At 42.5% G+C, this 27,784-nt stretch overlaps 1 protein-coding gene across 5 annotated transcripts in view; it reads left to right on the top strand.

Moving 5' to 3' along the window:
• ARHGAP35 (Rho GTPase activating protein 35) overlaps positions 1-27,784 on the top strand; it is a 133,155-nt gene that overhangs the window by 51,987 nt on the left and 53,384 nt on the right. For 4 of the 5 annotated variants that reach the window (XR_012006286.1, XR_012006289.1, XM_072773874.1 and 1 more), the window contains exon 3: positions 12,439-12,583. Coding sequence is in view for 3 of the 5 variants with exons in the window: in XM_072773874.1 (XP_072629975.1) it covers positions 12,439-12,583 (145 nt within the window). In the remaining 2 variants the exon portion in view is untranslated. Of the gene's footprint in view, positions 1-726; positions 9,496-12,438; positions 12,584-27,784 lie in introns of those variants that run through there. The other variant, XM_072773876.1, reaches the window with a different exon arrangement.

The following is a 27,784-nucleotide window of genomic DNA, read 5'->3' as shown; positions in this document are numbered from 1 at the left end:
ACTTCTCCTCACTGACCTTCCCTTTACTTCCCCTTATTTTGTTTTTTAAAGATTTTATTCATTTATTTATTTGAGAGTGAGAGAGCACTCATTCACACAAGCTGGGGAGAGGGGTGGACAGAGGGAGAGGAAGAAGCAGACTCCCTACTGAGCAGGGAGCCCAACATGGGCTTGATTCTGGGATCATGACCTGAGCCAAAGGGAGATGCCTAACCCACTGAGCCACCCAGGCACCCTAAGTTGCTGCATTTTAGATTAGGAAAAATTGAATAATTATTTTATTTGCACACACAAATCAGTGAAGGGACTTAAGTACATAAATGAAAAGTAAGAACCTTGCCACTGCGAGCTATACACTTGTCCCACTAAAAATAAAACAAAATAAAATATACTTGTTCCCTGTTTGTAAAATTGGAGTGCCCTCCAACTGCATTATTTTAAGTGAAATGCTGCTCTTGTCAGTGAGGGCTTCAGATTTGATTTAGGGACCGAAGAGGGATAGGGAGAAAGTAAACCTCATGTATTATGAATGTCAGGCCTGCCATCAGATGTAGGGGAAACGGTCCCAAATGCAACAGCAGATTAAACATCTTTATCTTGTGTAGAATTGCAGTGTACAGAGTAGAGTGCCCTGTCCCCTTGGGCTTAGGTTTTGAGATAGAACAGGAATTTCTCAACTCCCCCACCCCCACCCCCACGAGTAGAAGGAAATATTCTGTTTTTCAGAGAAAGACATCTTGGCGAGACCTGACAACAGAACTGCGTTATGCTAGCCCACAACCAGCCTTGTGATACACAGAATGATTTCTCTGCATTGAAAGCTTTTCCTTTGCTCCCAACCATGAAACAGCAGTGAACAAAGTGACTTGTCTGAAAATGTTTCAGGGAACTTAAGAAGAAAGCTTGCCAAAAGCTTGTGTTATTACAAGACATACCAAATCAGAAGGATCTGGAGTCCAAGCTGTTTTAAGAGTTGACAATTTATTGTAAAATATCACCTGGAGGCTAGTTCTGCAGCTCTTACTGCTTAAGAGGGCCCTTGGAGATGGAAGAACATGGCCCTCACAAGGAAAATGTATTCATTTTGCATTCCCTGATAACATACAGAGTGCTCCCCAATCACCGTTGGCTGAAGCTTCCAGAATTTTTTACCTGTGTAGTTTCAGAAAGGCCAGGGCAGTATCGTTGTGTGTTCTGTTTCCCTCCCACTCTGAATTGAATGTTAGTAAATATCATAGGCATTTGATTTTCTCTTGTTTTGTTTTTCCACTTGGATTCCTTCATCTGCCTTCAATATTTTGTTCTGGAAGGGTTAGTAATGGGCAGACCCATAGAAAACTGTTCTTAGGAAGTCAGAAAGTAGCCTCACCTGGCTCCTAGTATTTCCTCAAAGCTCTCCTGTTTAACGATACTGGAATCCAAACATTTTGAACATTTTGACTTTCTTCTCTTCCTCCTCCACCTCTGATGAAGACTGTTACCAGAATAGCTTATCTAAATGCTGACAGTCTTAATTTGTGGGGGTGTTCACACACCTGGGAATTAGGAAGGTGGTATAATAGCACATTGAGTTATAACTAATTTTCTGGCTTCTAGCTACATTTTTAATACTTGTTGAAGACAGTGCTTTTAAAACACATTCCCAAACAAGCCATGCTTTAAAGAACACACAAGGTAGGCTCAGCAGAACACAGCTGGTGTCCATGTTTTTAAGGAGACACTTCCTAACTTAGAACTTCCTTACACTGGGTTGCTGGGTCAGCATGCAAGAAGTGATCAACTTCCTGTCTGTTAGTTATGTGGGCCACACCTCTGCAAGTCAAATAAAAATGATCTCTGGCCCAAGAGCAATAGCGTGCCAGAAGTAAGTCAGTAGTATCCTTTGGAAAGTGTGAGTAAAAGGTGAAACTGTCTTCCTGCCTTGGAAAATGGTGCTTTGAAATGAATGTAGCTGTTTTATCATCCTAGTGCAGAGATAAGCAGAGCCTTTTATTCTCTTCTCTGTTGAGGCAAACCTCCTATTAAAATTGCTGCCTTAAGAAAGCAGACTAACACTTGTTTTACTGGAAAAGCAAGATACCATGGGGCAGAGAATGCCAAGCCAACCTCTATGTGGGGGATTTGGCCTTTGATTTTTATTGGCATGACAAAGCAATACAGTATTTATTTGAAGTGAGGGGGGAGCCAGTTGGTAATGGAAAACACAGTGCCTCCTGCATGCCAGATACCACTGGGGAAATGGCACAGATCCTTGCCCAGACCATAGCTCCTAGTTGAGGCAGCAAGGCCTGCACAGCTGCTGAAAATAGTTGGTCCGCCCAGGGGGCGCTGTGTCTGGGCAGAATGGAAATCCCATGCCATGGGCACTTAAGGTAGTGTAGTGTGTGGCATGATTAGCAGCTCAGGTTCTGGGAATGGGCGAGGGTGAGGGGCGCTTAAAGTCAAATCCCAACTCCTCTGCTCCCTCACTGGGACTGGGGGCACATGATTCACTTCAAAGAGTAAGTAGGACTGAAGAAGTGGCCGAGGGAAGGAAAAATGTGTATGTCATATTGAAGGAGAGGAGAGTGCTGGCCTGGTCTAGCTGAGGGCTTGGGGGATCAACATTGTCCCTCCCTTTTGTGTAAGTTTTTAACTATGTATATTACTTAGCTGCTCTCAGTACTTACCCTAGCAACAGCCCTAACAACGACAACAAAAGCTATGCTCTGGGTACCAGTGTGATGTGGAGAAAGAGAAATTGCCCGTCTCCCTGGGCTGATTTGCTAGATTAGCTCTTTACTGTAAAATTGGAGCTGGAGTGAGGGAATCGCTTTCATTTCTGTTAATGAAAGTGCAGACTGTAAAGCTTACTGTCAGTCTGGGTCCTTTTCCCAGCTGAACCATTTAGCAACCCACCCTCATAGTGGGAGCCTTCCGCACTCAACTGAATGAAATTGAAAATCTACGATTGCACTTCAGTGGGGCCCATGAATAGATGCTTTGTCTGTAAAGAGTTGGTGTTGCACATGGTCTCTGTCTTTCAGTACCATGCGTTTGCAAAGATGAGATCAGGACCGGCAGGGTCTTATTTTAAAACCAAAAAAACAAGCTGGGGAGTCTTGCTCCACAAAATGTGCCTTTTGGGCAAACTCGAGTTGCTGAATTTAGTGTGTTTGACCATGGATTTAAAGAGAAGACATTATTGGCTATTCACCCATCTATCTGATGTGCTCTTATCTTTGTGTTAAAAAAAAAAAAGACAAAACAGAATAATAAAGAAAATCTTTCACTCACTGTAGCTACCACATGACAAGACAACCTATTGAAAAGCAAACCAATTCAATCACGCATTGTTTGGTCTATAAGGCACCAAGTAACCAGTTTGACAGTTTGTGTCCCCCCCTAGTGAATTGGCTTATTTCATTGGATTCAGTGAATCGGCTGGTTGTTGTGGCTTTGTGTGGACACAGCTCTCATTTTGTGAGGCCTAGAACGGAGTTAAAGTTTCTAGTGTGAATAAAAACCAGCTGGGGAATTGGACTGCTAGCTCCCTAGGGAGAGATGTTGCATTTTGACAGACAAGCTGAATGGTATGAAATATGAGCTCTTTGTAATCTGCTCAGGAAAGACTCTCAGTGTGTGCTTCAGAAAAGGCTAGTCCTACTCAGTGAGCTATAAGGCCAGATAAATACCGTGGCCTTAAAAATGGGGCAGGGGTGCCTACTTGACCTTGGATTTTCTGATTCCTGAAATAATTGTATGTATGTATGTATTTATTTATTTATCTACCTATTTATTTATTTATTTATTTAAAATATTTTATTTATTTATTCTTGAGAGACACACAGAGAGAGAGGCAGAGACACAGGCAGAGGGAAAAGCAGGCTCCATGCAGGGAGCCCGATGCAGGACTGGATCCCGGGACTCCAGGATCACGCGCTGGGCCAAAAGCAGGCACTAAACCGCTGAGCCACTCAGGGATCCCCCGATTGTTATCTTTTAAAAAGAAGTCCTTTTGCTCCAAAAGCATATGCTCATTCATCCATTTTTGGAAAGAAACGTTCTTTGCACGGGTATGGGCATTTAGAGCATTTGTGCACCTACCTGGCTTTGTGCTGAGTACCGTGTGTGTGTGTGTGTGTGTGTGTGTGTGTGTGTGTGTGTGTTTGTTTATCTAGTTTACCACCGTAGGGATGATGGATTTTAGAGGTTTTATTTATTTATTTGACAGAGCGAGCACAAGCAGGGGGAGGAGCAGAAGGGGAGAGGGAGAAGCAGGCTCCCCTCTGAGCAGGGAGCCCAACAAGGGACTTGATCCCAGGACTTTGAGATCATGACATGAGCCAAAGGGAGATGGTTAATGGACTGAGCCCCCCAGGTGCCCCAGGATGATGGATTTTAAACATGTGTTGACATCCATTTTGGATACTGCCAGAGGGGAGGTGCAGAGTACTAAGGCATTGTAGAGCAAGGAGTTTTAACTTCAGCCAGGATAGCTGGGAAAGGTCCCCAAGGAAATAGTATTTGAATAGAGACTTACAGGGTGAGGAGGACAAAGGCAGTGAAGATGGAGGTTTTGTGGGGAGAGCTCTTGAGAAAACAGTATGGAACCTGGAGCATGAGGGAAGAAAAAACTTGAAAGAAATCTAGAGGAGCTACTGCAGAGAGTGAGGTCTGCGAATACCATGGGAAGGGCCTTGTACTTCCCTAAATGTACTGAATACTTACTACTTGCCAGGTATAGTACCATGCATTGTCCTGTTGCCACTGCCCACGTTAGTTGCTAAATGGAGGAGTGGAGATTTTTTAATCTGCTCTTCTGATTTCGACTTCCAGTGGGCTTTTAAAGTCCAGCCTGCAAGAAAGATGGTAATATTCAATAGCCAGGGACACATTTGGACCACTCAATCAATCTAGTTAATTTGTTTTACAGACAAAGGACTGTGATTATTATCTTTAAAAAAATCCATTTCCCCCAGTACCCCCTAAGAATAGCCTGGTGCTGTTTGTTTTTGGCTTCAGAGTCTAGTTGAGTAAAGGACAAAAAAGGCATGGAGACACTGAAATAGCAACTGGAACTTTGAGAAATTGTTTTGAACTGGTGTCACGCATTTTCTCAGTTTATTTAAAGCCCAAAGAGCTGCTGTAGTGTGTTTTTGGTGACAAAAATAGACTATCTTTAACTATGGGCCCTAGCTTATAGCACACCTGTTCTTAAAAAAAGAAAAAAAATTACAATAGGCAACCCATATCTATTTTTCAAAGAGCAGAGAATTGCTCTGATCATCATTGAACCAACTTGTTCTCATCCACCACCTAGTGCTACTGAAATATCTTGCTAGGGACCCAAATTATTTCAGTCAGAGTGAAGAATCACCTCCGCTTCCATAGAAAAAGGTCTTCTGAATGCATTTTTATTCAGTATTTGAGAGGAGGCAAGCAGATAAAAACTGACCTATAACTCTGGGAAATCCAAATCCAGTGAGTGAGTGTTGGATCACGCAGGACGTTTGTAAAAAACTTTCCTAGAACTAGTGGACCCTCCTTTCTAGCTAGCCCCCATGTTCATTTTGAGATAGTGGCAGAGATTGACCCAGATTTGCCAGGCTTCATACCTTTCAAGAGCAAAAAGTTGTGGTCTTACTTTATTTGGGGCCTGTGAGGAGATGACATATCTTTCTTTTCCCATATCATGGCAGAGGATTAGGGATGCTGGGAAGGCCAAGACTTTATGCTATTTCCTGTTCAATCCCTAAATAAAGATGCTCCAGGATGACCCAGTCATAATACATATACTGACTGCCAGTGTAAAGGAGACCGAGTCTAATAAGCATTTGTGCTTTCATAGACTTTGACAGTGAGAACAAGTCCACTCAGGTTTTCTCTTAAACTTGGGCTTAAATTTTTTTTCAGAGCCAGAAGGGGAGCACCAATTAACCAAGAATACATTTGGGGCATGAATGAAGAACTTGATTGAAAAGGTTGTTTTGAAGCTCTGTTGGAAATTATGAGACAATCGTTGCTAATCAGAGAGCTGTAATGTTGAATATAGAATGCAAGAAGGTGCTTGGGGGAAACCTATAGTAATGTACTGTATGGATCTTTTGGTTTTCCTAAAAATCCTACCAGTTATATTTAGTCCAGGGTCTCCCACTACACAATATGACGAACCGTGTGTGTGTGTGTGTGTGTGTGTGTGTGTGTGTGTGACTGACTCTCTGGGGCACTGCTAAGAATTACTCTAGAGAGAGAGAATTGTCCTCATTCAGAGGACACTGTTCCTGTTCTAGACTATATTCAGTATATGACATTCGTCCTTTTGGGGGAGATAGGAGAGGAATCCAATAGCCTGAGTTCTGTTTATTTCCTTTATTAGATGGGTTACCATGCATTTAAAAGATTGTGCTAGGACAGCCCGGTGGCTTAGCGGTTTAGCACTGCCTTCGGCCCAGGGTGTAGTCCTGGAGGCCTGGGATCGAGTCCCACATTAGGCTCCCTGCATGGAGTGGAGCCTGCTTCTCCCCCTGCCCGTGTCTCTGCTTCTCTCTCTCTCTCTCTCTCTTTCTCTCTTTCATGAATAAATAAAATATTTTTAATAAATAAAAGACTGTGCTAGGTGGTACAACTGTAGTGATCATATTTTCTAACTCTAAAATCTGGATAAGTAATTTTATATGTATTAAGGGTATTTTATAGAGACCAGGAGAGGATATTTTAAGGTTGTCAGCCCAGGGTCACCAAATAAGTACCTGCTCTTCCCACAAAAGATAAAATGTTCTTCATCTGGAAAGAATAGCTGACCTCTCCATTGAAGCTGTGGGAGACTCTTTTTCTTTGTGGCTCAGTTATTACCCATCTCTAGATTGGCTTTGTTTGCTAGGGATGTATCTCTTCGCTTACAAGTTAGAGTGTAAGTTTGTTGAGGGTGAGAGATGACTTTGGTTGCAATATTGGTTCTGCTGCTAGTTTGCTATTTGAGTTTGGACATAATTCGTTAAAAAAGAAAAATGCTAAAAAAAATGCTAAGATGCTTGTTCTCTAGGAACTGAGTCCAATAATAACATAGTTGTATGTGTAATAAATAACTATTCTTTATTCATGGCCACGAAGTGATATAAGGAATTGATCACCTCAGCTGTTTTTTTAAAAGGGAGTCTGGGATGGTCCTGTCAGTATGAATGGTCCTCCTGAGCCTCACCTCCTCACATCTTCCCAAGAGCAGCACTATGTTAGGAGAAGAAAAAGCCTCTGCACATACAGAGATAGTCCTCATCTCAGCTAAACTTGAAAGAATATAAAGAAGTATTGGCCCTCTGCATTGCTGAAAATTGTTTTTGTTCAGGAAATTTATTGAGTGTCTGCTACATGCCAGGCCTTAGAACCCAATCATCTTGCAGCCTGATGAAAAGGGTCCTGCTCTGGGATGCTTCTCATTCTTTGGCTGGCATTCTAACCTTTTTCTTGCCCCTGGACTTGGAGGGGCCATGGACTGGGCTTACCACCCCACAGGCAGGTAACAGATGTTTTTCCAGTCCACCGAAGTTGGGAGTTTCCCTTGATGCTCTCTTTTCCTTGTTTCAAAAGCCAAGGGGCCAGCGGCAAATTCCAGTCACCTTTTCTTTACAGTGACACACTGGTGTAAACTTTGGTTCATTTCTTTGTTTCCTTTGCCACCTGTTATTATCAAAACTAAGAATCAGGCATGTTTTTAAGGAAATTGAAGTAAGGAACAATGGATTATGGTATTCATTCAAAGAATATATCTATCCAAAGGACAAAATGAAGGTGGTTCAAACTGACCCAGTGCTTTGTTTCTGTCATGGCATTTCATCATAGAGTTCACAGTGCTTGCTTCGGCAGCACATATACATTATAGAGTTCACATAGGGAAAAGAGGCCCTTTGGTGTTCACAGATCACTAGTGTCTGGATCCTGGCTCTCCCGGTGCTAGGTGTGAATCTCTCTGAGCCTGTTTTCTCACCTTGAAATGGTGCTAGCTAATAACCGTTACCTAGAAGGTGGTTGTGAGGTTTCAGATAATTGTGCAGAGCACCTAGCAGTGTCCTGCACATGACCACTACTAATTAATCACTGTTTTCCATTTTTAACCCAGTAAGACTCTAAACTTAGAGCCACAGATGTGTGGATTATTCTCAGGGTTTGGTTTCCTCTGGCTAGATGCCTTTTTCAATTCAGCCTGCTATGTGAGTGCCCTCAAAAGAAGATTGATGTTGGGGTGGTGTTACTTTCTCCGCTCCAAGGGCCTGCTGCTCTGAGTGCCCCAGGGACTCCATAATGAGCGACCCATGTCTGACCGGAGACTGAGACAGCTGGCAGGCCACTCACCAGAGTGGCTTTTCCATCTGACATGTGCCTAGTAACCCTTCAGGTGCCTGATGTGTTGCTTGTTATATCAGCAATCTGGCCCACTTCTTGGCATGCACCACAAAGTCTGATTTCCTTACTAGCAAAGTTTAGTATTAGTTGTGCAAGAATGCCTATCCCAATTTTGTGACACTCTACAGACCAATGAGTTACTTATTGGGAGGTGTTTTGACATTAGGTAACCCAGAGTTTGTTTAAATCTGAGAGAGAGAATCCATGTCATTTAGCAAGGGAGATTGATGCTATTGCCACAGTTTACTTTCATTCCCACATCTTGCAAGTTGAAGCACTGAACTAGATCTTGGATTCTTTGGGGTGAAAGGGATAAGGGCAGTTGTCTAATTTAGCCTTCCATCAAGTGACAGAAACTCCTTGACAATGGCTATGGCAGATAGTTTGCTGTCTCCGCTTTGAATATTTACAGAGCAGTCTCTTCCTTTTTAAACAGCTGGGGATTTTTTTTTTTTTTCCTCTTTATATTGGCCGAAATTGTCGGTGTTCTCCTCATCTCTCCCAACATAACCCTTTGGAACCATATAAAATAATCTTTCTTTCCGTGAGATAGTCCTATAGCAATTTGAATTAATTGTCAGAGTGCTCTGTTCTTTCTTTTTCCAGCTTAAAGATCCCTGGTAATTTTATGAGTGGGTCTTCATTACCTTAGAAATTCTCCAGGTTGTCAGTATACCCTTCATCATTTGTACCGTTATCCATTTATTCATTCCGCCTCTCTTGGGAACTTTTCAGAGGAAGGCAATGAATCACAGTGGTAAGAGCACAGGTTTTGCAGTCAGAACTGACCTGGGCAAGTAACTGAATGTTTTTAGGACTCAGCTTCTTCATCTGTAAAATAGGGTTTACACACAGATCTATTGTAAATCTGAAATGAAATAATATATCTGAAGACCTTAAGCAAGGGTCCAGTGCATAGTACTCATCAGTTGATGAAGGGGTAAATTTTCTGGCTAACTTAGGTTGTTAGAACACACATCATCATCATTGAGAAGGTGGAGGAAGTATAAGATTAAAATTTATTATGTCTTTATTAGAACTATGGTTAGAAGGCTTTATGGTGATTAGAAAAGCTGCTTCCTTGCAGCTTCTCTTAAAGTTCCATTTTTTAATTCCTTAAAACTTTATTTAGGAGCATCAGTTTTATCAAAGAACAGTGCTGTTGTTGTGTTAGTTTTGACAGGCAAATTCTGCAGGATTGATAAAAAGAATGTCGCTGAAACCCGGATGGGCTTCCTTCTATATTCAGATTCTGTAGCTAATAATTTGAACTATATGGCATTTTTAAGGGAGAGCATAGCTTGACTCGATGATTATCCAGTTGCAACAATGTGTGACAACAGAAGCACTCCCCCCTCTCTTTCCTGGAATCACTGGATTGCTACTGTATGCTAGGTACTGAGACCACCTTGTGAGGAGGTGCCATCCCAGAAACGTTGCCACTTACCCAGAGTCACAGGACTTGTCTGTCAGGATTCAAACACAGGTCTGTTAAGATATCAACCCTTAGGGAATCCCTGGGTGGCTCAATGGTTTGGTGCCTGCCTTCAGCCCAGGGTGTGATTGTGGGGACCCGGGATCGAGTCCCACATTGGGCTCCCTGCGTGGAGCCTGTTTCTCCCTCTGCCTGTGTCCCTGCCTCTCTGTCTCTCTGTGTCTCTCATGAATAAATAAAATCTTTAAAAAAAAAAAAAAAAAGATTTCAACCCTTAAATTCTTTTTTTTTAAATTTTATTTATTTATTTATTTATTTATTTATTTATTTATTTATTTATGATAGTCACACACACACAGAGAGAGAGAGGCAGAGACATAGGCAGAGGCAGAAGCAGGCTCCATGCACCGGGAGCCCAACGTGGGATTCGATCCTGGGTCTCCAGGATCGCGCCCTGGGCCATAGGCAGGGGCCAAACTGCTGCGCCACCCAGGGATCCCCCTTAAATTCTTTATGTTGTACTTCATGTAAGTAGAAGATGCCAGCAAGAGAGTCTAGATTGGTTAAATTATCTCATGTAAAGACGCATCATAAATTATTACTTTCCTTTTCCTTATTTCTTTGGTGAAAAGTCTAGGTCAGAGCCTAGACATAGCAACAGACACTCCCTGCAACCTGAGAGGCTGTATGGCTGGTTTTATGAGAGGCAGGACAGGGACAAGGGTAAGCTTTGTGGAGGACATGGTTCTCTGGGACCCCAAGATCAATTCACATTGCATTAGAGTCTTTCTGACTAAATCAGTTAGCAGGCTCTATTAAAATTGGATTGTCTGTGCCTTTGGGTGATCATTACAGGTAATATCTGCCAGTAGCCCAGATGGGCTCATTCCTTCTTTGGTGTACATTTTATTCTCAGCTGTTCTTTTTTTTGCCACTTGTTTGCACAGGAAGTCCTCAAAAAATCTCAGACTAAACAGGAAGTGATTTGTTCCCATATAAGTAGAGGTACCAGAAGGAATGAGGATGGGCAGGATAAGGAAAGGAGAATGGTTGACCCTGACCTAGCTAGTTAGTTATCCCCTTTAGTGGATTTTATGCAAAGATCCCTTAAATGCGTTTTAAAAATTATTTATTTGAGAGAGTGCGTGGGTGCCAGCAGGGGAGAGGGGAGGAGCAGAAGGAGAAGGGAAGCAGACCTCCCCTCTGAACGCAAAACCTGCTGATGGGGCTCGATCCCACAACCCCAAGATCACAACCCAAGCCAAAACCAAGAGTCGTTGCCAAACTGACTGAGCCACCCAGGTGCCCCATCCCTAAATACCTTTAAGTATATAGATTGGTACATTTGTAATAAATCTGCCCTGTTAATTTGGTCTCGTTAACTTGGAAATGAAACTGAAATGCTGGAGCTACCCCTGAGTCCATTTACCTTGATTCTCTTTGGTTACCCTCATCCTGAGTAGCTATTTTACCAAAAGGCCACGATTTCAGGTGTATTTTTGTGGCTTTTAGGAAATGTACCATTTGTTTAGAGCATTTTTTCTTCGTGTGAGCATCAAAAGGATTGAATAATTTTGGAGCAGAGTATCTCAGTAGCATTTATGAGGTGAGTTTTGGAGACAAACTCTCCTGGGTTTGAATCCCAGCACTGTCACTTACTAGTTGTGTCATTGAGGCACATGGGACATTTTTCCTTGGTAAAGTGGAATGTCATGAGGTTTAAAAGAAATAATATTTGGGACTTGCTTGGTACCTAGCAAGAGCCCTCAACTAGTTGTTACTCTGCTGCTGCTGCTCCTACTGATGAAGGAGACTGCTGGGAAAGAGAAAGTATTATCTTTTTTGTCCCATTTGATTAGTTTGTTTTACCCTTTCCCAATTCTGAAGCCACTGGAGGATTAACCCCAGGCCAATACAGTGAAGGAAATTCTCACTTGGAGCTTTCAGCCCTAGCAGAATGTATACTCTGTTTCTTTTCTGGAAAGGAGGAAATTACTCATTCTCAATTCTATCTTTTTTTTTTTTTTTAATTTTTATTTATTTATGATAGTCACACAGAGAGAGGGAGAGAGAGGTAGAGACACAGGCAGAGGGAGAAGCAGGCTCCATGCACCGGGAGCCTGATGTGGGACTCGATCCCGGGTCTCCAGGATCACGCCCTGGGCCAAAGGCAGGCGCCAAACCGCTGCGCCACCCAGGGATCCCCAATTCTGTCTTTTATCTTTTTAAAGATTTTAGCCATCTTTGAGTATATAACATTCATTATCCTTATGGGATATTTGGAAAACTTCCTGTTTACTCCAGGGCACCCCGATAAAGGATGTGGATAGTCATCTCATTGTTATTAATTACACACAGCCTGCTTCTTATAAACACCTTTGTTTTGGTAGTGTAGTCTCACACTCGAGGTGTGACTGTGTGTCAGCTTGCTGGCATGTTGTGTGATATTTGGAGGTTAGAAAATAAAAAATTAGTGAGATGAACAAGTGGGTCTCTATCCTGCTTGGAGTCTTTCCAGCAGTTTCCACACCACCGTGAGTTCCCTTCTGGAAGCCTTACTGATGTTTGAGTTGCATGTTGATACTTACTTTTTTTGTGTGCTTTCTTTTCTCTTTCCTGTGCAGAAACCAAAGCCCAAACCCCGGCCATCCATCACAAAGGCAACCTGGGAGAGTAACTATTTTGGGGTGCCTTTGACAACTGTCGTGACTCCAGAGAAGCCCATCCCTGTTTTTATTGAGAGATGTATTGAGTACATTGAAGCCACAGGTAAGAGTGCTACCTCAGAGTGAACGACCACTTTCACTATATATGGGTTATCTTCCAGCAGGCTGAGTCATCTGGAGACTCTAGGATCATTTCTTCTTAAATGTGAGATGCTTTCTGAGAAGGAGCTGAGCAATCTGGACAGCTGTCAGACTTAGGATCCTCCATCTGTGCGTAGTTTTGAGGCTGTCATATGGGATCTATTAGACCTTACAGTGTATGGAGCATCCTGTTCCCAGGATTGCAGCTATGGCTGGTGTTAGGTGCCTCCTCCGTGCTCCCTCAGACCCCTGTCATGATGTGCAGTCTGTTTGTGTCCTTGTCAGCTGCTTGAGGGCAGGGGAAGGGTCCTATTATCATTGTGTCTGCCACACTGTACTGGACACAAACGGTAGTGTAGTTTGGCTTAATGCAATGAAGGAGTGGTTGTGACTGTTAAGCCCTTGGCCATTGAGCAGGTACCTGAGATTCATTATTGACAATTTTTTTCCTGAGGTTAAAAAACCAGTGAGGATCCTTGGATATTTTCTGGTCAGGCAGCCATATTTCAACTCCACTGTCAACTTGATGTTGTCACAAAGACCAGCAGTCTTAATATTTTCCATATTTTTTTTTTTTAAGATTTTATTTGTTTGAGATAAAGAGCATGAGCTCTCTCAACAAAAGCTGATGAGTTTGAGGAGAAGGTAGTATAGGAGGCATATGATTGTCCGTTCTTGAGCATTAACAGTTGAGCTCAAGAATATAGGCTTAAACTAATTTAAAACCAAGGTAAGGATTAGAGCCTTCCTCTGTGTTCTTTCGATTCCGGTGTTATCTGTGATGATATTAAGTATTGTGTGGTGTGCACAGCCTACCAGGCTCTACTGATAATTTCAATAGCATCCTATTAAGCTGCGTGACAGTGTTAATATTTACTTAAGATGTGCCAAATCAGGGAAAATAGGTTTCAAGTTGAAGCCTGCTAAAGACTTTGTAGTTATTTCCAGGGTTTTCTCTGCAGCACACCAGGGTTGAATCACGGTAAGCACTTTGCGCAATCATAACAGATCTGTAGCTTTGTTTAGTCCATTCTGTCCCCAAAGCCTTTTCTCAATGTCCATCTCTTTGACACTGGTTTTATATCCGTTTCTTTCTGGCACCTCCCTTGGGCAAGGAGAAAATCTGCACAAAGATTCAATTCAGGTGACTGAAGCCTCTACTTAATGACCTAGCACTCCAGAGAGACAGTTTGTGTTATCTCACAAAGGGGAAGGACACTTTTTCCTGAACTTTTTGTTTTGACATTATTTTAGATTTATTGGAAAGGTACAAAAATTGTAAGTTTAAGCAAATTGAAAGTTACAAAAAGTTCCAGGTTCCTTAAATGCCAGTATTTTACCAGTTTTCCCATACCATTCTTTCTTTGTGTGTGTGTGTGTGTGTGTGTGTGTATCTTTTTTCTGAAATGTTTGAAAGTTTGCAGATCTGATGCACCTTTACTTCTAACTACTTCGGTGGGTATTTTCTTTATTTTTTATTTTCAGTGGGTATTTTCTAAAAATATTCCCTTACATACTACTGAGCAGTTATGAAAATTAAGATGTTAAACACTGACCTACCTAATCTGTGGATGTTTTTATTTCATCAGTTGTCCCAGTAATGTCCTTTATAGGAAAACATAAAAATTGTTTTGGTCTAGGAGCTAACCCTGGACCACATGATAGATTTTTTTTTTGGTCAAGTCTCTAGTCTCTTTTAATCTAGAACAGTTTAGTTGATCTGTTTTTCATGGCCTTGATGGTCTTTTGTTTTTTAAAGATTTTATTTATTTGACAGAGAGAGCAAGCACAAGCAGAGGGTGCAGTAGAGAGAGAGAGAGAGAGAAAAAAAGATTCCCCTCTGAGCAGGAAGCCCAACATGGGGCTCTATCATAGGACCCTGGGATCATGATCTGAGCCTAAGACAGACACTTAACTGATTGAGCCACCCAGGTGCCCCACAGCCTTGATAATTTTAAAGAATACAGATCAGCTATTTTGTAGGAGGTCCCTCCTCAGTTTTGGTGTTTTTGGTTGGTTGGTTGGAGGTTTCCTCATGATTAGGTTCATATTTGCACCTTGGGCAGAGACAGAAGGCAAGTGATGCTGTGTCCTCAGTGCATCACACCATGTGGCACATGATGTCAGTTTGGCCCATCACTGGCAGTGTTCACTTTGATCCTTCTGTTAAGGTGGTGGTGTGTACTAGGCTTTGCCACTGCAAAGCTACTCTTTCCCCGTAGTTTTACTCCTTGATTCCTTCAGCATTTATTAGTTGATTTTCTCTTGTCAGGGAGAGCTTTCTCTTTTCAGGGGACCCTTGTATGAATGGTCTCCTCAAGTGGCTCACCTAGGGTAGCCTGAGGTGCCCAGATGTTACCCACATGCCCTCTAGCTGAGCACGTCAGTGGTCTTGACCTACCCCACCCACCTTGCTTCTGTCACACTTGGACTGTGATGCACTTTTTAATCTCCACTAACAAAATCAAAACTCTCCTTGCCCTTCTACTTGTGAATTCTTTGGGGTATAAGGCTTTACCACCAGCTACTACCAACCTGCTGCTTTCCTTAAAGCTCTGTGAGAATGGACCACTGTCTGCCCTGTCACCAAAAAGCTTGGAGCTTCAGGGTCATCTCCAGTCAGTTCCTAAGTCTGTCACTTCTACTTTGTCATCTCTTGTCTCTCCCCTCCCATCTCATTTCCACTTCCCCACCATCACCCTCCAGAGTCTTATCCTTTTTTTTTTTTTTTAAAGATTTTATTTATTTATTCATGGTAGACCGAGAGAGAGAGAGGCAGAGACACAGGCAGAGAGAGAAGCAGGCTCCATGCCGGGAGCCCGACGTGGGACTCGATCCCGGGACTCCAGGATTGCGCCCTGGGCCAAAGGCAGGTGCTAAACCGCTGAGCCCAGGGATCCCCAGTCCACAGTCTTTCCTGATTACATGATAGTTCCTCTGTTGTAAACCTCCTCTTACTGCCTCATTGCCTACCAACTATGGCCCACAGTCTTGCCTCCTCCCATATGCAGTATCATTATGGCTGTCTGCCTGCTTTCCTGCCTCTGTCCTCTCTCCCTTCGTTCTTTTTCTCTTTCCCCATTTTCTGTTTTATACTACAACAAGCATTAACTTAAATTGTTTTACAAGAATACAAGCAGAACTTCTTTGTATTTCTCTGCTTTTCATGCACCCTTCGTGTGGTGTGAAATGTATCCCACATTCTTCCTTGCTTTTGGAACTTGTCCTTGTTCTTCAAGACTCCCCCACCCCCAGTAGCCCTTTGAATGCAACCTCCCTGGTGGTTCTCAGGCACATTTCAACTTGCTGGGAACAGGATTCTTGGTTCTTGGTCTCCTGAGTGTGGCACACAATATATATTACTTGTTGATTAAATGAGTGGTCTTCATCCTGGAATACCTTAATTCCATTGCTTACTTGCTTCTCTCTCTCCTTCCCTCCAACCCTCCTTCCTTCCTCCTTTTAAATTTTGCTTATATACTTGTTGGCATTAGTTTGTACTTTTGTAGAATTTCAGGAAAAACATTAAACCTTGTATCTATGAATTTAGCGTGTGTCGGGGGGCATTCTGTACTCTTTTCCCTAAAATAATATTTTTCTTCCTCATAAGATTTAGGCATGTTCATTATAGAGGTGACAAAAACTATGAAAACAAATTTAAAGATTCATTGATCTTCCTCTTAGTGAATACCACTATTAATGGTCTGCTGTATTTCCTTATAGCCTTATTCTCTGCATATGTGTGTTGGTTTTTACTTTTACATAATTCAGAGTATGCAGTATGATAGTTCTCGAAAGATTTTTAGTATAACTTAGATGAGGCAAAAGACCCCTGAGTTTACCAGCTTACCTACTCCTGTTTTCCTACAGAAAAAGAATTCAGTAACCAAGAGGTGGATTGGAGGACTATTTTTTGAGAATTACTGTTTTGTTTTTGTTTTTTTGAGACACAGAACACGCAGGCACATATGAGCTGGGGGAGGGGCAGAGAGAGAAGCAGATTCCTCACTGATCAGGGAGCCAGACATGGGGCTCCATCCCAGGACCCCAGGATCATGACCTGAGCTGAAGTCAGATGCTCGACTGACTGAGCACCCAGGTGCCCTGAGAATCACTGCTTTTTTAACCAGAAATTGTTACATGAGTATGCTCCCTGTCATTAAATACTTGTGAAAATAGGACTTTTTTTTTTTAATTTGAAGATCTAACTGGTTTTATTAAGTATTCATGAATCGTGCAGAATCCCACCTAGCAAGCAGAGGGCTCTGCCTCAAAGAATAGGACATTTAATTGCTGCATAATGTTCCAGGAAATAGCTGGATCACAGATTATTTAACCATTCCCCTGTTTGGGGGCTCATGTAGCATTTTCTCCTGATGTACTTAAAGAAGAAGATTAGCTAGGACAGGCATTTTGGAATAGTGATACAGAGCCTCAGATCTGCAGTTAGACCAGGTTTAGCAGTTCTTTTTTTTTTTTTTTTTTAATTTTAATTTATTTATTTATGATAGTCACAGAGAGAGAGAGAGGCAGAGACACAGGCAGAGGGAGAAGCAGGCTCCATGCACCGGGAGCCTGACGTGGGATTCGATCCCGGGTCTCCAGGATCGCACCCTGGGCCAAAGGCAGGCGCCATACCGCTGCACCACCCAGGGATCCCTAGACCAGGTTTAGAATCGTTTTTTTTCCTCATCCATAAACTGAGAGTGGTGATAGGACCTGCCTGCACTGGCTGCCACCCAGATTCCAGGGGACTTGCACCAAGGTGCTGAGTGTGGCACATGTCTTAGGTTCATTGTGTGCTGGTTGTGGCTTTAGCTTCAGCAGTCATACATTTGGTTCTTTCTGCTACCCATTAGACTCTACATTAAATGTAAATATCCATGACTTGACTTTTCTCCCCAGCTTCCTTTAAAAAAAAAAAAAAAGATTTTATTTATTTATTCATGAGAGACAGAGAGACAGGCAGAGACACAGGCAAAGGGAGAAGCAGGCTCCATGCAGGAGCCGGATGTGGGACCCGATCCTGGGACTCTAGGATCACGCCCTGGGCCAAAGGCAGGCGCTAAACCGTTGAGCTACCCAGGGATCCCCTTCTCCCCAGCTTCTAAATTAAATACAGTAAAACCCATTAAAGAGTTAGAAGAGTGGTATGATGATCAGCCAGAATTCACCAGGTGTTAACATTTTGCCACTTTTGCCCTTTCTTACCGTAATTTTTATTGTTATTAAACCATTTGAGAATAAGCCACAGATGCCACATCAGTTCACTCCTAAAAATCTCAGCATATATCCCTAAGCTTTAGGAGTTTCTCTTCCATAACTGCAATAACATTATCACTTTTAAGAATAATAGCATTAATTCAGTAGTATTTTACATATGTTGCATGTTTAAATTTACTCAGTTGACTTATCTCTCATAGCCAAGATTTTGTTCTAAGATCCAAGCAGTATACACAGCACATTTGACTATTGCCTCCTTTGTCTCTTTCAATCCAGAACAGTTCTTTCTGCCTTTGTTTTGTTCTGTTTTGAATGATGACTTTATTTGAAAAGTCTAGACAATTGTCCTGTAGAATGGTCCCCTTCTGTGGCATGCTGTCTGTACCTCTCTATCATCCTCAGCCCCCTTCTGACACCACCCATGGCTACCTCATAGTGTGACTTCTATCCAAGCAGAGGTCTGAGACTAATGAGATTTTGTTGAATGATTGAATGAATTACGGATTAGGTGTTCTCCCAGGTCTAACTTTTACTGAACTTGCACTTGAGGAGAGCCTCTGCTGCCACCTGACTTCTCTATCCGCTTGCTCGCTCGCTCAATGTAGAAATCGTCCTATGAGTCGTGTCCATGTGATCATTCAGGCAGTCAGTCTAGCTGATTGGAGAGGACGCTCCAAATGAATTGTGTTTGCCAGGTCTGCCCCAAGTCTCAAAGTCAAAATCCATAGTTTTGTTTTGTTTTGTTTTGTTTTTTTATTTATGATAGTCACACACAGAGAGAGAGAGAGGCAGAGACATAGGCAGAGGGAGAAGCAGGCTCCATGCACCGGAAGCCCGACGTGGGACTCGATCCCGGGTCTCCAGGATCGTGCCCTGGGCCAAAGGCCGGCGCTAAACTGCTGCGCCACCCAGGGATCCCCAAAATCCATAGTTTTTGTATCTGTCTCATACACTTTGGCACTTGGCTTGTCCTGGCAAATAAAATATTGTATCATCACCTTCAAAGACAATGTGCTTAGAAGCTCACACTCCTGCCTACTGTTGTGGGAGAGAAATCCAGTGAGAAACCCAGAAAGCAGCCTCTGTCCTTGTGTGCCTCAGGAACTGGGTTGTTCCCCACCTGCCACTTCACAGCCAGTGTCCCAGGCAGCTGTAGTGCTGAAAACCTACCAACTGAGACCTTGTGTTGGAGAAGCAGTAGCATGACCATTGCGACAACTTGAACCATCCCGTCACCTTACTGTTTTTTCTGATTCCAAGAGTAATAAGCTTGCTTGCAGTAAAAATTATTACAAATACAGATATATCACAGAAAGTGAAAGTCCTTTACAGTCCCAATCTCCGGCAGTAATCTGCATTAATAGTTGGATTATGTTTTCTGTTAATATTACCCCCTCCCCCAAAATGCTTAAAAACAGGAGATCATCTGCATACTGTTCTGCAGCTTATTTTTTAATTTAACACTGTATACACCTTGGGCATTATTATTTTAATTCCATCTTCAGGCCAACTGCATTTTAATCTTTGACCTGAGAAGAGGGTGGCAGGAGTTGGAGGTGAGGTCTAGAGGAGTTTATGGAGAGAAGCTTTGTTTGTAGGCAGCTCCACATTCCAGAGGTGGCCCGTGGCGGGTTCCTGTGACTGCCTTGTTTCCTCCTCCTAGTTTGTGAGTAAATTGCCAGGCCAGCTTCTCTTAGACATAGACCATAGGGAAAGGATCACTGCCTTCTCTCCTCAAAATTTGCTTCCTCTGCTGTCTGTTTCCAGGAGCTCTTCTCCCAAATTCTTAAATCTTCTCCTAACATTCTGCGTTGCACTTGTCATTTTTTTCCCTAGCTTTCTGACCAGTTCACTTATCCTCGTTTCATATTTCCTAAAATTGGAATGTGTTTAAGAAGTGGTCAATAAGTAGAATAGCTTTTGGGTTGATTTGCAGATGCTTTGAACCCAACCCAGGCTCAGAGACCACCTCTGTGCTAATAGGATCGCAGCTTTTCACTTTCTGCTATAGTTACATGATCAGGCTGGAAAGGGGCATGGATCTTCTGCAGCTGCTCTGGGGTCACCGCTAGAAGTCAGTAATATTTCTGCCTAGAACACTTAACACTCCCCCTCTTTTTTCCTCTATGTGGAAAATTGTCGGGGGATTGGAGCCTCTACTCCCCTGCTACAGCAGTGTGATTCCTGAGTGAAGAGAGAACATTGGCCAAGCTGATCTGAACTCTCCAGTGCACAACAGGAAGTAGAAATATTCAGTCCTGTCCAGAGTTCATCTTGCTGGAGTTGGGGGTAGTATTTAATTTAGAGCCTACTCACAGTCCTCCTGAGAAGAAATTCTCAAGCTAAGTATGTTCTCTGTACACCTCATTGTAGTCACTAAGTAAGGTTTTAAATCCCAGGTCTCTGGCCCAATTTAGAGCCAAAGTATAGGAAGGGGGAAACATCCATGTCCTACAGTATAGAAACCCCCTGAGGGAGCTTCCAAGCATCACTGTCCCCCACCCCAGAAGGCCTAGTATCCTGGAGGGTGAATGCCTCGTCTTTTAATAAACTGCCAAAAAGTTTTCCAAAGGGAGTCTACCTTTTCATATTCCCATCAGCAGGGCGTGAGGGATCTAACTGTTCCATATCCTCACTTGGTCATCTCATCTAGGCGCTCATCTGGGCGCTGCTGGATGTATTCACCAGGCCGGGGTCTCACTTATCAGCCACTGAACTAAAAATATCATTCTTTAGGAATGATTTTTCTGAATAATGTGTGATACTAGACCTCCTTGCCCCTTCTTTCTGTGATCTTTAACCTTTTTGTTTTGGCAGTGGGAGGGGGTAGGGTGGCAGTAGCAAAAATTATTTCCTATCTAATAGTCCTTTTCTTAATTGCTTTGCTTACTACTACTCTAGCAAGTATCACAGTGGGCTGAGAAAAGAAATTGTCCCAGGGAGAAGCAGTTTCATGTGGGCAGAAAGCCCCTGTTCTACATCTTGAATTCTAATACATTCAGACCATACCATATAAATAACTGGTAGGCCATGCTTTCATTAGTGCATCTTCATTTCAGTTTGTCTCAGTGGAACAAAAAAGTCCCTGCAGTCAAGGAAGCCTGGCAGCTGTTTAAAATAATGACGCCAAAGATGGTCGGCTATCCCATTAACTCTCCCCATTTTCTAATACGCGTTATTGAGTGCCTGCTTGATCCAGGTGTTGCACTGGGTACTTGGCATTTGTGACCTCATTTCACCAGAGATTGTTTTGTTGCTCCAAGAACCCAAATGTGGCAGGAAGCTGGCCATTGGGAGGGGTCAGTGTCTTTTATCAACCATAGGACGACCCTATGGTATCAATAAAGTATAAGGTTAGCTTGGCTGGAGAGACATTGACAATCCACTACTCTCTTGGAAGGACTCTTACCTGGTGACCAGACCAGGGCTTAGCCTTTCAAGGTAACACCTACCTGGGCCCAGTATTGCAGCTGAAATTCTTTTTTTTTTTTTTTTTCCAATCTTTATTTAAATTCTAGTTAATTAACATATTTATTTTTTTAAAATTTTTTATTTATTTATGATAGTCACACACAGAGAGAGGCAGAGACACAGGCAGAGGGAGAAGCAGGCTCCATGCACTGGGAGCCCGACGTGGGATTCGATCCAGGGTCTCCCGGATCGCGCCCTGGGCCAAAGGCAGGCGCCAAACCGCTGCGCCACCCAGGGATCCCAACATATTTATTTTCAAACCCCTTTCCTACAGGCCTGGAATTGAACCATAGAGCAGAGCCTTGGGGTTTCAGTGCCTATACTGAGGGGCCTCTTTATTTGCCTTTCCTACAGGGCCTGGAATTGAGCCACACAGCAGAGCCTTGGGGTTTCAGTGCCTACACTGAGGGGCCTCTTTATTTGCTTTCGGGGGCACTGCTTCTCCGTGGGCAGCAGAGATCAGGTCAAGCTTGACCTCTCTGGTTCAGTGGGAGAATGCAGGATATGGCACCAAGTGGTTATAGAAAGATAGAAACTTCCTGATAAGTTATTAGTAGGTCTAAAAATTTTTAGCTTACTGACTTTTTTGTTGGAGTTAGGGAGAAATCTGCAGGTTTCATTTATTCAACAGATATATATCTATAGATATAGATATATATAGATGTATCTATATATATACGTATTTTAAGATTTTATTTATTTATTCATGAGAGATACAGAGAGAGGCAGAGACACACAGAGGGAGAAACAGGCCCCATGCAGTGAGCCCGACGTGGGACTCGATCCCAGGTCTCCAGGATCACACCCTGGGCCGAAGGCGGCATTAAACTGCTGAGCTACCGGGGCTCCCCTTATTCAACAGATATTTATTGACGTGTGTGTGTGTGTGTGTGTGTGTGTGTGTGTGTGTACACATAATTCATTCAACAGATATATACTGACATATATATAATTTTAAAAAAATATTTATTCATGAGAGACACAGAGGGACAGAGACATAGGCAGAGGGAGAAGTAGGCTCCCTGCAGGGAGCCCAATGTAGGACTTGATCCCTGGGATCACGACAGTCAACCACTAAGCCACCCAGGTGCCCCTTTACTGACTATATTAATGAAGCTAGGACCTGGGTTAAACTAAAAGTGTCCCCCATGATGTCCAAGGGTGGGAGAGATAGACATAATCACATAAATGCATAATTGATTCAGGCAAGAAACATTATTGGATTTTAAAATCACTGGGGAAGGGGATCCCTGGGTGGCTCAATGGTTTAACGCCTGCCTTTGGCCCAGGGCGCAATCCTGGAGTCCCGGGATCGAGTCCCATGACAGGCTCCTGGCATGGAGCCTGTCTCTGCCTCTCTCTCTCTCTCTCTGTGTCTATCATAAATAAATGAATCTTAAAAAAAAAAAAAAAAAAAAAAAAAAAGCTAAAATGTACATTTACCATCCTGCTCTTAGGTATTTGCCCAAGAGAAAGGAAAATATATTCACACAAAGACTTCTATTCAGCTCTTTCTAGCAGCTTGGTTCATGAGAGCCAAACTGGAAACCACCCAGTGTCCATCAAAAGGTGAATAAACAAACTGGTCCATCCATCTACTGGAATACTACTCAGGGGCCAAAAGGAAGAATTATAGCTACACACAGCAGCATGGTTGAATCTCAAAAGCATTATATGTTGACAGTGATTCAAGCCAGACACAAAAGACTACCAATTCTGATTCCATTTTTATAAAGCTCTGTAAATGCGAACTAATCTTTAGTAATAGCAAGCAGATTAGTGGTTGCCTGGGTGCAAGGAGGGGCAAGAACTGATTGCAAGGAGGCATGGGAAGAACTTGGGGATGACGGAAATATTCTAGATCTTGATTTTGGTGATAACTTTATTCATGTACACATTCAAAACTATCAAATTGTACACTTTAAATGGATAGAGTTTATCATATAAATTATATATATATCTATATAAATTATATGGCAGTAGTTAATTTTTAAAAACTAAAAAGAAAAAAAAAATCACTAGGGAACAGTCCTAAAGGAACTTGATATTTACAGTCTCAAAATACAACCCAACACATTAATCACCAAGAGGAAATATACCTTTATACTGAAGAGATCTGAGGGTTACCACCTTAACAAAGTGACAAGACCTGGCTTCCCGGCTGGTAGTTCAACTAAACTTTGTATCTCTTTGCTGAAAATATTTAACCTGAATCTTACATGAAGAAGTAATTAGACAAATCCAGAATGTGATAGCTTTCTTTTTTTTTTTAATGTGATAGCTTTTAGAAGACAATTGGCATGGACTCAGTAAAAAGGTTTGTATCACAAAAAAAGAAAGCAGTTTGAGAGCCTAATGCAACTTCTGTGTTTATAACATAAACTTCAGCTTAAATTGGCTAAGCCTTATTTTTCTATTCCTTCTACTTGGGAATAAAAACAGTAGTTCCTTCAGAAAGAGTATTTGAGAATTAAGTGCACTCCGTTTGATATGTTCTTACATTTTGCCTGGTACACAGTAATCATTCAGTTGATGTTAACCATTGTTTTGGTGGCTTCTGTCACTGACTTGCCATGGTTGCAGAAATCCAAACAAGACATCTCCCCCAAAACAGTAATGAATGAGATTGGACAGCATCTATTGGCAGTTTTTAAAACTTCTCATTGGTGCAGCCCCAGTGGCGCAGTGGTTTGGCGCAGCCTGGGGTGTGATCCTGGAGACCCGGAATCGAGGCCCACGTCGGGCTCCCTGCATGGAGTCTGCTTCTCCCTCTGTCTGTGTCTCTGCCTCTCTCTCTCTGTGTCTATGAATAAATAAATAAATCTTTATTAATAAATAAATAAATAAATAAATAAATAAATAAATAAATAAATAAATCTTCTCCTTGAAGTATAGCATCCATTAAAGAAAAGTACTCCCATCATTAAAATACAGCTCAGTAAACCACCACAAACTGAACACAACTGCGTGACCAGTTTAGGAAAGATGAAGATGAGCAGTTCCCCCAGAAACTTTTCACCAGGGATTATCACTATTCTAGCTTCTAACATTATAGAATAATTTTATTTAAAAAAAAAAAAGAAGAATTTTGTTTGTTTTTATGCGTTAACTCATACCACATGTGCAGTTTTGTGCCTGGCTTCTTTTCTCAATGTGATATCTGTGAGATTCATCCCATGGTTGAATTCATAAATTCACCCATGTGATTGGAGATCATTCTCATTGCTGTATACTCTTCCATCACATGAATAATCCACTATTTATTTATTCATTCTGCTCTGCATGGACATTTGGGTACTTTCCAGTTTGGGGCGATTGGAAATAGTGCTGCTGTGAACATTCTTGTACATTAATTTGGGTGCATTTGTGTGTACTCGTGTGCTTCAAGTATATACCCAAGAGTGAAGCAGCTTTTAATAATTAATTTTAGCATGTTGAACATGATGATTTAAAAGACCTCTATCAGTCCCTGAAGTGATGATAATATGTGAAGCTTGTGAGCTAAAGCATTAAGGGTTTCTCTTTGCTACATATTCATGGCTTTGTGTTTTGTGTCTTTTAAGGAGTAAGGAGTGGTTCTGGTAAGGGGGTGTGTGGGTACACAAAACAGCCTCACATATTCTTTTAGCAGCTGGATCATTCCTGTTTACAAAGTGTGCCTGGCTGAAAGAATCTTGAATTCTTCCAATACCTTGTGATATAACTGTTTTCTTTGCTGGGGTTCTGTCTGTGGTGTTGAGATTGTGGTTAGCACAGATCTTTATAACCCAATGGTTTTTACTTGTCCATTGTAGGCCATTGCTCTCTGATTAAATTTTGGCTATTTTGCAGCACAGATAAGTAGGTGTTCTTATTAATACCTGCCAGTGAGATTCTAAAATGAAAGGTTCAGCCCCGGGGAGGCTCAGTTGGTGAGGGGAGGAAGGGTGAAGCTTCAGAAGCAGGGGTGTCTTGAGGGTGAGCACCAGGCCCTGTAGCCATGGCTTGAGGGCTGTGGCTGTAATTCAGCTTGTCTGCATCATTCGCAGGTCAGAGGTGGCCCTCATCTCCTCTGTGCAAATGGAAGCCCTCTATAAAAATGGTCTTTGACAGATACTTAGAGCTGTGACCTTCCTCCTGATTTAGCTCATTTGCCTGGGTAAATGAGCAGAGTGCTTTCTGCGTGGCAGATTTAAATTTCACCACTAATTGAGGGTAGTCATCTTTAGGGAGAAATGCTTGCCATTAGATCAGAGGCCTTTGGGAGACAGCCTGGCAACAAACACATCAGGGCAGATTAAGGCAGGAGGTGGAGATGGGTGAGTACAGAGCACAACTGTTAGTAACTGTGGGACAGGCCACAGAGAAGCCGACTGAGGATTTCTGCTACATGCATGGGAGGACCACACGCACTCACACACATGCACATGCCACATACATGTCATGGAGGTTTTGGTAGCCTTCTTTCCCTATTTGTCTTGCTACTGGATAAATCTGTACAGGATGAACCCAGAGCAAAGTGCCTGGATTCATATCTCACTCTGCTCCTTGTGAACAAATGTTTAACCTGGACATGACTCCGTTTCCTTGACGGTAAAATGGGGATGGTAGTACCTTGAATCATTGAGATGGTTCAGTATGTTCAAGATCTTATGAGAGGGAGGAAAGAAAGAAAGAAAGAAAGAAAAGAAAGAAAGAAAGAAAGAAAGAAAGAAAGAAAGAAAGAAAGAAAGAAAGAAAGAAAGAAAGGGAGAGAGAGAGAGAGAGAGAGAGAGAGAGAGAAAGAAAAGAAAAGAAAAGAAAAGAAAAGAAAAGAAAAGAAAAGAAAAGAAAAGATAAGATCTTATGAGAGTACTTGGCAGGGTCATCAGGGATAATTAGCGTTTCCTGCGGCTGCTTCTGATGCCACTGTAGATACTGTCCAAGGGGCACCTAGGTGCACTTTCCACTCTAGGTGGACCTCGAGCCTCGCAGGAGTCCTCATTTTCCAAGCCCCTGCTGCCCACTGGGCATTGTGCCCTTCACTAGCAAGGTCTGGTTCAGGCTTCTCTTCTCCTTCAGGGAGAACAGCCCAAGTGACTCACTCTCCCTTCTCAGATCCTGAGGGCCAGAGAGCAGAGCAGCTCAAGCATGGACTTTGGAACCCATCACACTCATTTTAAAATTTCAGCTCTGCTACTTCTCTTGGCTCAACTGCCTCAGCCTTTGAGTTCTGTGCCTTCTGCGTAAAATGCAGCTAATGGTAATACCTACCTTATTAGGATTGTGAGAATTGAATGGAATCATGACATTAGCTGCTTGGCCTGGTACATAGTAAACACTCGGCAAAGGGGAGCCCTTGTTCTTTTGTGGTGAAATTGTCAGTGCTGACTTCTTGTCTTACTTGTCCTCTGATTATTTCATGGGCTGGTTTTGAATCCTAGTTTACATGTTCACACTTCACAGGCAGCCTGTTGTTTTAGATCTTCTCCATGCTTACTTGACCTGTGATAAAGACTTGGGAATCTTTTTTTTCCCACAGAGCTCTCCTTAGCTCCATTTTATCTCATTCTTTAGGTAGGTAGTACTCCTGTGTATTTATTTCTCTACCTGGTTCCAGAGTTCCAGGGACCTGGGGTACCTAGAATTGTGAGGATGCTATCCTTATTTCATTCATTCAGCTCTTATATACTATGTGTCATGAGCTATTCAAGTTGCTAAGGATGCAGTATTGGACTAAACAGATAAAAATCCTTGTTCTCGGGCAGCCCCGGTGGCGCAGCGGTTTAGCACCGCCTGCAGCCCAGGGCATGATCCTGGAGTCCCGGGATCGAGTCCCGCGTCGGGCTCTCTGCATGGAGACTGCTTCTCCCTTTCCCTGTGTCTCTGCCTCTCTCTCTCTCTCTGCATCTCTATGAATAAATAAATAAAATCTTTAAAAAAAAAAAATCCTTGTTCTCATGCAGCAGACATTTTAATCTAACAGGGGAGGCAGACTGTAATAAATAAAATATATATAAAGAATCTTGGTGATTAGTGCTCAAGAGGATAAAAATGGAGCAGGAAAGTGGGATGTGAAATGTCTGGAGTAAGTGTTAAAATTTTAGATATAGGGAGCGGGGGGGAGAGTCGCTTTTGATGACAGCCTGATGGAAATGAGGGAGGGAACCATTCCATTACCTAGGGAAGAACCTTCCAGACAGAAGAGCCAATGTGAAATTCCTAAGAGTGGAACATTTCTGGTAAGGGCCTTGGCTTTTACTGAGTTGAGGTAAGGAGTCACTGGAGGGTTTTAAGTGGAGGGACTGTATTTGGCCTTTGCTCAATAAAATAACTCTGGCCACTGTATAGAGAATAGTCCTGACCCTTAGGGACTTGAATGCTCTTGATCTCCTTGCATTTCTGCGAATCTTCCTCCATTCTGCCCTTCCTTTCTTTGGATGTGTTACCAGTCCCCCCATATTGCTGGCATGGGTTGACCTAGACCCTTAGTTAAGACCTGAAGCATAGA

This window comes from Canis lupus, chromosome 1, assembly GCF_048164855.1.
Source record: "Canis lupus baileyi chromosome 1, mCanLup2.hap1, whole genome shotgun sequence".
Taxonomy (NCBI): domain Eukaryota; kingdom Metazoa; phylum Chordata; class Mammalia; order Carnivora; family Canidae; genus Canis; species Canis lupus.
The sequence above is the reverse complement of the archived record's forward strand: the minus strand, read 5'-3'. Positions and strand labels throughout refer to the sequence as shown.